The sequence below is a fragment of the Apium graveolens genome, chromosome 8 (assembly GCF_009905375.1).
Source record: "Apium graveolens cultivar Ventura chromosome 8, ASM990537v1, whole genome shotgun sequence".
NCBI classification, from domain to species: Eukaryota; Viridiplantae; Streptophyta; class Magnoliopsida; order Apiales; family Apiaceae; genus Apium; species Apium graveolens.
The window spans coordinates 25,401,858-25,413,509 of record NC_133654.1 but is presented as its reverse complement, the minus strand read 5'-3'; the positions used below and the strand labels follow the sequence as shown (position 1 = coordinate 25,413,509).

Sequence of the window (11,652 nt, the reverse complement as noted above, 5' to 3'; positions counted from 1 at the left end):
TCATATTTACATTTAGTATTCATAAAAAAACCCTAAAACATCATGGTTTATTTCTCCATGAAGAGAGATAGGGAAGCTAATGATCATTTCAACGAAAGCATAACAAACATGGCCAACTACTTGATTTTACTCTCTCGCGGCAACATAATGATCGATAATTCACCGACGACAGCGCGTGTTTTCGAGTGCAAAACATGTAACCGGCAATTCACATCATTTCAAGCACTAGGTGGTCACCGTGCAAGTCACAAGAAGCCTAGACTTATGGGACTTGATAACTTGAATGATCATGCACAAGAGGAGTTATCACCGCCTAAACCTAAAGTTCATGAGTGCTCTATTTGTGGTCTAGAGTTCGCTATAGGGCAAGCATTAGGAGGTCATATGAGGAGGCATAGAGGTGGAGATGGCGCTGCCGTGAATGAGAAAATGAGTCATGATCTTCCTTCTATTAATAGAGTTGTTATCCCGGTTGTGAAGAAGTCAAATAGTAGAAGAGTAATGGGTTTGGATCTGAATTTGACACCTTTAGAAAATGATATCGAGTTTGAGCTTGAGATCGAGAATATGAGAACCGGTAACTTAACGATAACTCCGGCGGCTAATTATTTATTGTGATATATAGAAGATAGTTCATGTTCATACTACCTCTCATTCATATATGGTGTAGGGTTTAGATTATTTCAATCTTTGTTTTATGAATGTTATTGTACATACGACAGAATTTGATGATCATGATGATTTGTTTAATTACAGAAAAAAGACTTATTAAGTCGGGTTATGTATGCACTTGTATTCTTGAGTTTCTATTGTATGATACAGATTATTCTATTCCTTTTGACCTTTTGTTGTGAGTAGTTAAAGTCTTAAAGATTGATAATAATGCTATGTAAAGCTCACGTACTTGTAACGTTTGCGATTAATCAGACAATTGATAATGTTCTTCGTATTTTCATATGAATTTTTTTAAAAATAAGTTAAGGTTTGTCAAAATGTAATTAAGAGGACAAAACAAAGCTTTCTAATTGAGTTGAATTTGGCTGCAAATGTATATGCCCACATACATCAAACGCTGCCAGTAAGGACAAAAGTCATACATAATTCATCTAGACAATAAAGGAAAAATCAAGTCTAAAAGATTTTTATTTACATTTTAAAATAATAAGAGAGAGTAACGGTTCCAGAGCTGTTATTTAATTTTCGAAGTAAAAATATGGTGAAAGGACAAAAGGGATCATATAAACTGCCCTTGATCAAAAATATGTGGATCCTAAATATAATTTGGGATAAAAATTATCCAAAATTTCAATTTTGAAAATTATAATATAAAATGTCATTTCAAGACACTACAGCGAGCCCAAACGGTCACTGGATATATCGTTTTGTATTTTTAAATAATTTCAAAGCCGCACGCTACATTTTGTAGCGTAGTGTGCTTTAGCTTTTTTTTTTAATTTTTAATAGCCAAAACGCTACATGCTACATCATACCGTTATGGTCCTGAAATAATACTTCATCTAGCGTTTTATATATATTATTAGTTGGTAACATGTGCGAAGCACGGGTCCGAAATTAAAAATAATAGTATCACATTATTATTTGCATAAAACTGAAACTCATAATCCGTGCAAAATACAAAGCTAAATATAATATATAAAATGTTGTTAAAATATGTAGTTAAAAAATCGAAGTTAAGTGTAACTCTAAAATTTCAGCGTATAGTTCTAATTATGCATGCACCTAATTATTTACGTATATAAATATGACATGTTAACTTACTAATACGATTATTTTAAAGTAAACTGACGCTTGGATGTTTAGCAACAAATAAAAATTGAAGGGAAATAAAATTTACAGAGAGTAGAAGTTAATTTTTATCGGTTGAGATTTTATTACATAAAATGTTAGGTCACACAACACTATAGAAGGGGGTTGAATATAGTGTTTATATAATCAAATCAATTTAGAACACAAGTATGTAACAGTAATCAAGTTTATTCAATATAATAAGCTCTGTTACAAAGTAGGTTAAACTACTCTCTCAATGATGAACAATATCACTAAGAGCTGCTAGGTTACAATGAATAATATTCTCGTGAATGATAACACATATGGTGTAAACCCAAAACTGTGTTTATATAGTACACAGTTACAAGATATCTTCTAATTGATATGGAATACAATTTTGTCTCCTAAAATATATCAATCAGATATTATCTTCTACAAGTCTTCTAGTTGTCCAACTCTTCATGCATATCTTCTTTTGTTTTAGTCCAGATCCTCTCCTGTAAATCAGCTGCATTCCTTATCTGAAGTACCCGAACTTAAGTCCTGATATTAATCCTGACGGCCTTAAGTTCTGATATAAGTTCTGACTTCAGTAAGTTCTGATTTCCATTAAGTCCTGATATTAAGTTCTGAAACTAAACACAACAGATTAGACATGACATCACAAATATATCTAACATAAAATTTTAAAAATAGTTGTATAATGTTATAGTGAGTACCAATATTTAGGACCTAAACATGGTTTCCTTATTAGTATAGATAGTTGATAACCAGCTTCAAACCCTACTGTTCTAAGGATAAGGAACTGAAAGGGGATGAAAATCTAGCTCATATTCTTCTTTTGCATAGACCCACCATCTATCTGGTTAGCCCCCTCGGTGGACTAAGAAGAATGACGGCGCATTTGCTTGAAAAAATTTCGAAATAACAGTTTTACGCCTTTGAACCCGCATAGAACCTTTGATAAATTCTCGACGAAAATCTGATTCTTCCGAATAGTCTCTAATAGACATCCAGTTTTTGACACTTGCTTTGCGACTACGTTTAGTAGGCCTATAAATTATTACACGATCCCTTTTTCTTGAACGTATATGATAATCCAATGGTAGGCCTTCATGAGCTGCGCCCGACAGGAATTCCAATTCGGTAATAAGTTTGTATGACCATCTAGGGACTTTTTTACTGATTTCTTTTATTACAAATTTTTCCGCCGGCAAGCTCGTTCTGATCTTGGACGCAGAAAAGCGACCGACCAGAGCCCTATTGATGAATGAAAGAAAGGGTTTATGAGCCCTAGCCCTTTTTTTGGTACTTGGGAATCGAATTTGAAAGTAATGTCTTTAACTCTTTCATCTATCGTTGCTCGTCAGAGAGTGAGAGTGAAGCTTTGTCCCGAGAGGATATCTATAAAGTCTCTTCTTTCTATCCTTCTATCTGACCTGCTCTATAAAGGAATGCTTCTAGGAGTTGTATGGTTTTATTCTGTTTATCATATCGGAGGTTATGTTCCTTTTTGCTTTTTTTAGGGGTGCTAAACACGGCCCTGAGATTAAAAATATCGAATTAAAATGTGTAGAGAATTATTCATAATACGGGCGAAACATGAATTAAAATTAATATATTAATATCAATATTAAATTGGTACTTGCAAAAAATAGTTATGTGGTTAAAAGGAATCGAATCAGTTATGAAATTTTCCACTATAATTCTAGTTTTGCATTGTTTTACTTGGTATAGAAATCTAACATATTAGTTTTATTTTGTGAAACGAATTGTATCTCTATCTGTTAGGTCACACAACACTGTAGAAGGAGGTTGAATACAGTATTTATACAATCAAATCGATTTAACACAAGTATATAACAAATATCAAGTATATTGAATAAACTCTGTTACAATAAGAATTATTGTTCTCTCTCAGTGATGAACAAATATCACTAAGAGCTGCTAGGTTACAATGTATAATCTTCTCGATAATGATAGCACATATAGTGTAAACCCTAATTCTGTGTTTATATAGCACACAGTTACAAGATAACTTCTAATTGATATGGAATACAATTTTGTCTCCTAAAATATATCAATCAGATATCTTCTACAAGTCTTCCAGTCTTCTAACTCTTTCCATGCATATCTTCTTTTGTTTTAGTCTCGATCTTCTTCTGTAAATCAGCTTCCTTCCTTAACTAAAAGTTTTCCTGCACTTAAGTTCTGATATGACCTTGATATTAAGTTCTGACGTCCATTAAGTCCTGATTTTAGTAAGTCCTGATTTGTCCTGTTGTTAAGTCCTGAAAACTAAACACAAATCACATTAGACATGACATCTCAAATATATCTAACAATCTCCCCCAACTTGTAAATTATACAAAATATACAAGTTAATAGATTTGATGATGTCAAAAACATTTAAGTTCAAATGTAATAAGAGTCTAACTAGATAACTAACTACAACTTACAGTCCTTATAGCTTTTATCAATCTCACTGAGTCAATCTGAATCCAAAGTGATTCTTGACAAAGTTTGATATCAGTTTTTCTTCTTTATTCCTCAGGACTTGAGCTATTGTAGTCTTGACTTGCTTCATCTCTTCATTATGACTTCCAATCTGGTAGATTGCAGTCCTTAGAGCAGAGATATGGTTTCTTTCGAAACCATCATCCAGTCTTATTACCCTTGGGTGAGAAGAATCTTCATTGTAGCATAGACATTTCTCTTTCAGGATCACTTCAAGTTTAGCAGAATCCTTCTTCATTGGAATTTCACTTCCATCATCTTCAACTATGTTAGGAATGAATTATGTAACCCTTGAACCAGAAATTCTAACTTTATCTCTTATGGTCTTCAATATGAAATTTAACCATCTCTTGGTAATATCAGACTTTAATTCTAAAAGGTAATGAAAGAATTGAAGTTCTTTCGGTGATTTGTTTAGCACGTCTGATTCTGACATCTGATATGTACTTCCATCTTCAAGAAATAGCTCCAGATTTTCCTTGACATTATGCTTGTCGTGAGCATCCAGTACCACTTGAACAGAGATAACCTTATCAAGGTGTTTCTGTGTAACTTCTTCAAGAGGTCTATCAGTCAACATAAATAGATCTCTAGTAGCAACTTCAACTCCTGTCTTGATCTTAGCTTCATCAAAACCTAGCCCAACCCTGTCTCTTGGTTCTCTAGCAATTAACCCAATAGTCATGAAAGTATACAGCAATTGGCTTTTCTTTGGATCTGATGGTTTGACATTTTTCCACTGAAGTTTCTTTTTATCAGCTACTTCCATCTTGTCTAAATCAACTTGAGCACTGTTAGAGGTTGATGTCTTGATGACTTTATCAGAACTCGTTGTTTCCGTAGTAGCTTGAAGTTCTTTACGCTGAACAACTTGAGCTTTGTCAGAGCTTGTCTTTGATTCTTCAGAAATCTTCCTTCTTTTCAGAGTTTGAAAATCTTCATCTTCAGCAAGAGTATCAGCAGTAACTTAAAGCATTTTGCACACTGGTTTTATCAGGATTTGAGGAATTTTCATCTCTAGTGGCTTGGTTGGTTCATCAACTTTTCCCTTCCCATTGTCTTTGGGATCAATCTCAGATTGTGATCTTGTTTTGGGCTTTGATGCCTCAGTATTTGACTTCTCCTTCATCACAATGTCTTTTACCTTAGGCCTTGGAGGTTTCTTTACAACAGAAACTTTTGGCTTTAGATTTGTCTTTTCAGCTTTAAATTTAGCTTCTTTCTTTTTGAGATTTTCTAAATCCATTCCTGGATTATGCTTCAGAAATAGTCTTCTAGCAATTTCCTCATCAAGTGTCTGAATCTTGGGATCTTTGTAGTAGACAATAGTCTGCTTTCCCTTGAGATTCAGAGTTTGCATAAACTTTTGAGAGTCTTGACTTCCACCTTGTATCAGAACATCAGGCTTTGTCATCAGATTTTGCTCATCATAACTTGATATCAGATTTTGATTATCAGCACTTGCTATCAGATTTTGAGTTTTAGCAGCTTCAGAACTTGTCTTCTTTTGAATAGAAGATCTGCTTGCATCAGTAATTAGTTTCCTATAAGAAACCTTGTTGCTATGCTCTTTACCTTGAACTTGACCTCTGCCCTTGCTAGGGTATCCCTGGTCATCAGCTTCATCATCTTTCTTCTTCAGTACTTGATCATTAGAGTATTTGGACTTAACTATCTTCTCCCCCCTTTTTGGCATCATCAGGTAGTAGGAGAGAGAGAAGATTGGATTTCATCCGATTGAGCTTTTTGAGAAGCTTGATTTTGTAGGACCTCCGTAATTTGGGCATGTTGCTTCTCTTGAATCTTCTCAATGGCTTCAACTTTCTCATAAATAGGTCTGATAAACCTCTTTTTATCAAGTTTGGTCTCCATATCCAGCTTTTCAGATTTTGCTAGAAGTTTGTCAACCTTTTCTTGAGTAGCAGAGTGTAGACCTTGAAGATTTTTGGTACACAGAGCTGTGACTTTGAGTTGTGTCTTGAAATCAGAATTTGTGAGCAACTCATCAGCTTTACCAATATGGTCTGTTAATACTTTGGATCTTGGAATGAAATCAGTTTCATTCCACTTCTTGGTCCACTCCACACCTCTGTGAGTATCTTCCCAAGGAATAGGAGCAGCTTGCTCAACAAACTTCTCAATTAGTGCCTCCTTTCCTAGAATGGGAGCTGGAGTATCAACAGAAACAATGTCTGCAGAACTTGAAGAAGACTCATTATGTTCTGACAGCACTAGAGTGTGTGAGGCAATTGGAGATTTTGGAACAACCTCATCTAAATTCTGAGCATCAGAATTTATCTCCAGAATTGGTGTTGTTGGTGTAGATGGTATCTCAGCATTTAAGATTGGATTGACTTGAGATGGCTGAGCTGCTGTAGGAGCTTCCAAATAAAGAACAGTTGGTATAGTCAGATTGCGAATATCTATTTCATAATTTGTGCCTTATTCTTTAGCATCATCTGTAGCTTTAATAGGATAGACAGGAGGTGTTAGCATAGTGTCTTGAGCTTGAGTAGGGGATGGCAAAGCTTCAATTATAACAGGTTCTAATAAGATCAGAGATTCCTGATCCGCTTCCTCAGCTTCTGTAGTATCCTCAGATGGAGGCTTAGCCATGTGCCTTTTTGCTCTCATTTTCTTTAATCTCCTTGACAGTGAAGGAGTTGCTTTATCATCAGAACTTACAGTTATTTTCCTCTTCAAAGTATCAGAACTTTGAGCTTCAGCATTTATCTGATGGGTTGACCCTTCAGCTTCTACTTCTTTCTGAAAAATCATATTTTCAGCTTCCACAATCACAGGTTCTGATGCATGAACCTGTGCCTCCTTTCCACTATCAGATTCATCCCTTAGAATCATCTTTCTTTTTTTTGGTTGAGGTTGAGGAACAGACTTTGCCCTTTTTGTCCTGGAAGATGAAGGTCTGATGGTAGGTGCTGATGGTTGTTGTTGTGAAGATTGAGCTGATGGTTGGAAGTAAGTTCTGATTGTAGGTTGAGTTGGTTGAGGTTGAGAGGTGATTGGTTGTGTAGTTGTTGGAGGTGCTGATGGAGGTTGGGTTGGTTGGACATCAGGATATAAGGCAGCATAGGTGGCTGGATCAAAATTTACCAAGACTTGTTTGACAGATATAGGAATTTGGAGGGGTCTCAAAACAGTCTTCTTATTATCAGTAGATAATAAGTCAGTAAAGGCTCTCTTAGCAAGTTTAAATGGTTCAATTAACTCACTTGCTAGTTGGGGTGCATCAGAGCAACAAAAACTATAAATAAGCTGACAGAATCTAGCAAAGTAAACTGTATTTCTATCTTCTGTCATCATATCCCCAATAAATCCTAAAATACCACTTGTATAATCAAAATAAGTTTGATTAATGAGAGCATACCCGATTTGTTGACTGAGAATTGGGATTGCATCAAAGTTTGAACATTTGTTTGCAAAAGTTCTGGTGATGCAGTCAAAGAAGAAACTCCATTCCCTCCTTATATTGGGTCTCTTCAACTGTCCCATCTTTTCCAAAGTTTTCTCATAGCCCAGATTGACCATTAGCTGTTGAAGAGCTGGCTCCTCAACTGTTCAATATGTGCAATTTTCTGGCAGATGGAGTGTTTGTCGAACTGTGGCCAAAGTCACCACATGGGCATCCTCCCCTGTTAAAAAGATAATACTTGGGGACCCATGAGCACCACCATCATCATATATGCCACTTCTCCAAAACTCCGGCACTTGAATTCCAGATATTGCTTCTGGTTGAGTCAAAGTATTCCCAATCTCAGAGTTAGCAAGAAAGTCCTGAATGAAGTGAAGTTCTGATGGAGCTTCACCCTTGCTAAGAATAGCCAAGTAGTTGTTGGGAACAAACTTAGCTCCATTGAAAACAATGGCTTTTAGTGCCATTTCTGTAAGAAATAAGGGAGAAAATCGAGTGTGCACAAGGTGTTTGATATAAGTTCTGTAAGAAAAAGCTTCAGAGAATATTAGAGAGAGAGAGAATAAGAGAGATTAGAGAAAAAAAAGTAGGTAAAAGATTATAAAATCTTTTAACTCCCATATATATACTCTTTTTTTGACAACTGTTATGATTGAAGCAGAACAGACTTTAGACACCTGGCAGTATATCATTAGTCAAAATAGTATTAGTGGGCACGGGTATTAAGCAGTAATAAATGTGCACATGCAGTGTTTCAAGTAAAACACGTTTCCCACTAACTAAATGATTATGAGTGTTTTTATCTCACTTAATTATATTCTGATAAAATATGTCCGTTACAGTATTTACCATAAATAAGTCAAGTAAATAAATAATGCCACGTAAGCATCAGAGGTTCCATCAGAATTTAATATCAGAACTTGACTATTATCATACTTTAACAGTCATCAGAACATGGCTTCTGTACTCAAAAAGTGAATGTTTGTATCTGTGATTCTTCATACAAATACTGACTTATTTCTTCAGAGTTTAATCATCAAAACTTCCATCAGAACTTGTCCTCGGAATTTATGCATATGACACTTAACTGTTTATCTAAAACAACTTAATCACCACAGTAATTTTCATCATTCATATGGAGTGATAGTGTGTGCATTAGCAGAATATCAGATAAAGATTAAAGTCTAATAAACTTCAGTATATCTTAGAAATAAAGCATAACTAAGAAAAGTGCTTAAAATCTGTCATTAATAATGAAGTCTACTATAGAATGAATTTATACAAAAGTCCACCTCAACTGTTTGTGCTCATTTTATGCATCTTTTGAAATTCCTTTTTACGGTGGCTTCTCAGTGTAAGTGAGTCACAACTGCTATCAGAATTTATGCTATTATCAGAGTATTTCTCCAATAATCAGAGAATGTGAAAAGTCATCAAGAAAAATTTGTTTGCTTTTTTAATGCATATAACTTAATAACAGCAATGCACTTGGGTCTTCCCTTCCACATTTTTACTCTAGATCTCAAAAGAGTACCTGACTTCAATTATCTTTTCTTTTCTTTCCTTTAGATAAGTGAGGCTTATCAAGCATGTGGTTCATTCTTAGATTTACTGACATCATAATTTTACTAGATAAGAAACAAGAATCTAGTTTGTGACTTAGTAATAAGATACACAAAGTAAATTTGACTAAGCTCAACATCAGAATTTGCTTGTGTTAATGAATTTCCACATAAACAGCTAATTCAAACATGGGATTTCTAGTATGTTAAAGACTACTAGGTCAGCTTCTAGCACAGTAATCCTCATTGGATTGAATAGTCACAAAACATTCAAATCACTATCAGAGTATATAGATCCACATCAGATAACAATCAACATTTAATGTATAACAATTTAAGCACAGATTACATGAAGATGAGACAATCTGTAAACACTGATCATAAAGTCTGATGCATGAGAAAAAAACTAAGTAGATTTAGAGAAAGAACCTGAAACCATTCCAATTTTATTTACCAGTCTTGTAAAAGTAGCTTCACATAGTGGTTTTGTGAAGATATCTGCTAGGTGTTGATCTGTTGGAACAAAATGTAATTCTACTGTACCTTCCATCACATGTTCCCTTATGAAATGTTACCTAATATTGATGTGCTTTGTCATTGAGTGTTGAACTGGATTACCTGTCATAGCAATAGCACTTTGATTATCACAGTAAATAGGTATTTTAGAAAATTCTAACCCATAATCCAGTAACTGATTCTTCATCCAAAAAATCTGTGCACAACAGCTTCCTGCAGTAATATATTCTGCTTCTGCAGTAATGTGGAAATTGATTTATGTTTCTTGTTAAACCAAGAAACCAATCTGCCTCCAAGAAATTGGCAGCTTCCACTTGTGATTTTCCCGTCTATTTTGCATTCTGCAAAATCTGCATCTGAGTAACCTATTAGCTTAAAATCACATTCTCTAGGATACCACAATCCTAGATCAGTTGTACCCTTGAGGTACTTGAAAATTCTTTTCACAACTATTAAATGAGGTTCTCTTGGATTAGCCTGAAATCTTGCATAAAGACAGGTAGCATATATGATATCAGGTCTACTTGCAGTTAAATAGAGTAAAGAGCCAATCATACCTCTGTAGTTAGTAATATCTGTTGGATTTTAAACGCAGCGGGGCAAGGCAAAACACTTTTACACATATAAAATCCAAATAATAGCATATAAATCGTGGTAAAAATATAGGGATCTAATCTAACCTTTAAAATAATTCGGAGACAACGATCAGAGATCCTTAGCAGTTGCTCCTCAAGTGTGAAGCACTCCACTGGTATCCACCAAGAAAACGATGTTAAGGAGGAGGAAGGAGGTGAAGAGAATTGGGTTTTTCAAACTTTTTGGGTTTTGGGGTTCTCGGGTTGGAATAAAAATAGGGTTTATAATAGTGTATTTATAGGCAAAATTTTCAGCTGAAATTTTCCCATAAATAATATTATTATTATCCCATTTATTATTCTCATTAATAATTAAAATACCTTTTAATTATTAATCCTTTTTCTAAACACTTTAGAATTAATTCTCTCTCTTAATTTAATTTTCAAAAATTAAATCCTTAATTAATAATATTAAGAACTTTTCTTAATTAATTTATAATCAATTAAATCTCATTTAATCAATTATTAAATTTGCCAATTAATTATTTATTTCATAAATAAATAATTATCAGCCATTATTAATTAATTCCTCCACCATTAAATCATTCTCTCCACCATTAAATCATTCTCTTTTTATGGTGTGACCCTGTAGGTTCAATATTAAGCCGGTAGTAGAAATAAATAATAATAAAACTATTTTATCATTATTTATATAAATTCTCTAATTTATTAAATATGATTAATTAATTAATCACATTTATTCTACATCGTGAGGGATACTTCTCAGCATATCGCGACTATCCGGATAATATGAATTCACTGCTTAGAATACCAAGAATCTATTCAGTGAATAGTTACCGTACAATAAACTCCTTCTACCCTACAATGTCCCGATTAAATACAAGGCATGGTTCTCGTGTCAAGCCTATCTAATTCAATCACTTGTCTACCATTTACTATGCTTAGTTCTATGCAAATTAGAAACTCCTTTCTAATTTCATTCACTCTGGCCAGAGATTCCTGAACTAGCATAAGTGGATCAGCCTTGAACATTCGCTTCCTTCACTGGAAGGGGTAGATCATTTATTGATCATACACTATCTTCGTGTACAAATTCCTATACCCAGTAGAGCCCTAATAATTGTCCCTAGAGACTAAGAACTAAACCAAAGCATAGTTCAGTGTACACAAGATGACTATGATGACCTCAAGTCTAAGGATACCTGTACAACTATCACTATGTGAACAACTGCTGACACGTGAG

General features: G+C 34.4%; 1 protein-coding gene across 1 annotated transcript; it reads left to right on the top strand.

Moving 5' to 3' along the window:
* Nucleotides 1-826, top strand: LOC141678330 (zinc finger protein ZAT11-like). Its single transcript, XM_074484621.1, has one exon. The coding sequence runs from the start codon at nt 43-45 to the stop codon at nt 616-618; it is 576 nt and encodes a 191-aa protein (XP_074340722.1). The 5' UTR covers nt 1-42; the 3' UTR covers nt 619-826.
* Nucleotides 827-11,652: the final 10,826 nt, after the last annotated feature.

Excerpts from the sequence above, each read along its gene's own strand:
- LOC141678330 (XM_074484621.1), top strand. The coding sequence starts at position 43 with ATGGTTTATTTCTCCATGAAGAGAGATAGGGAAGCTAATGATCATTTC.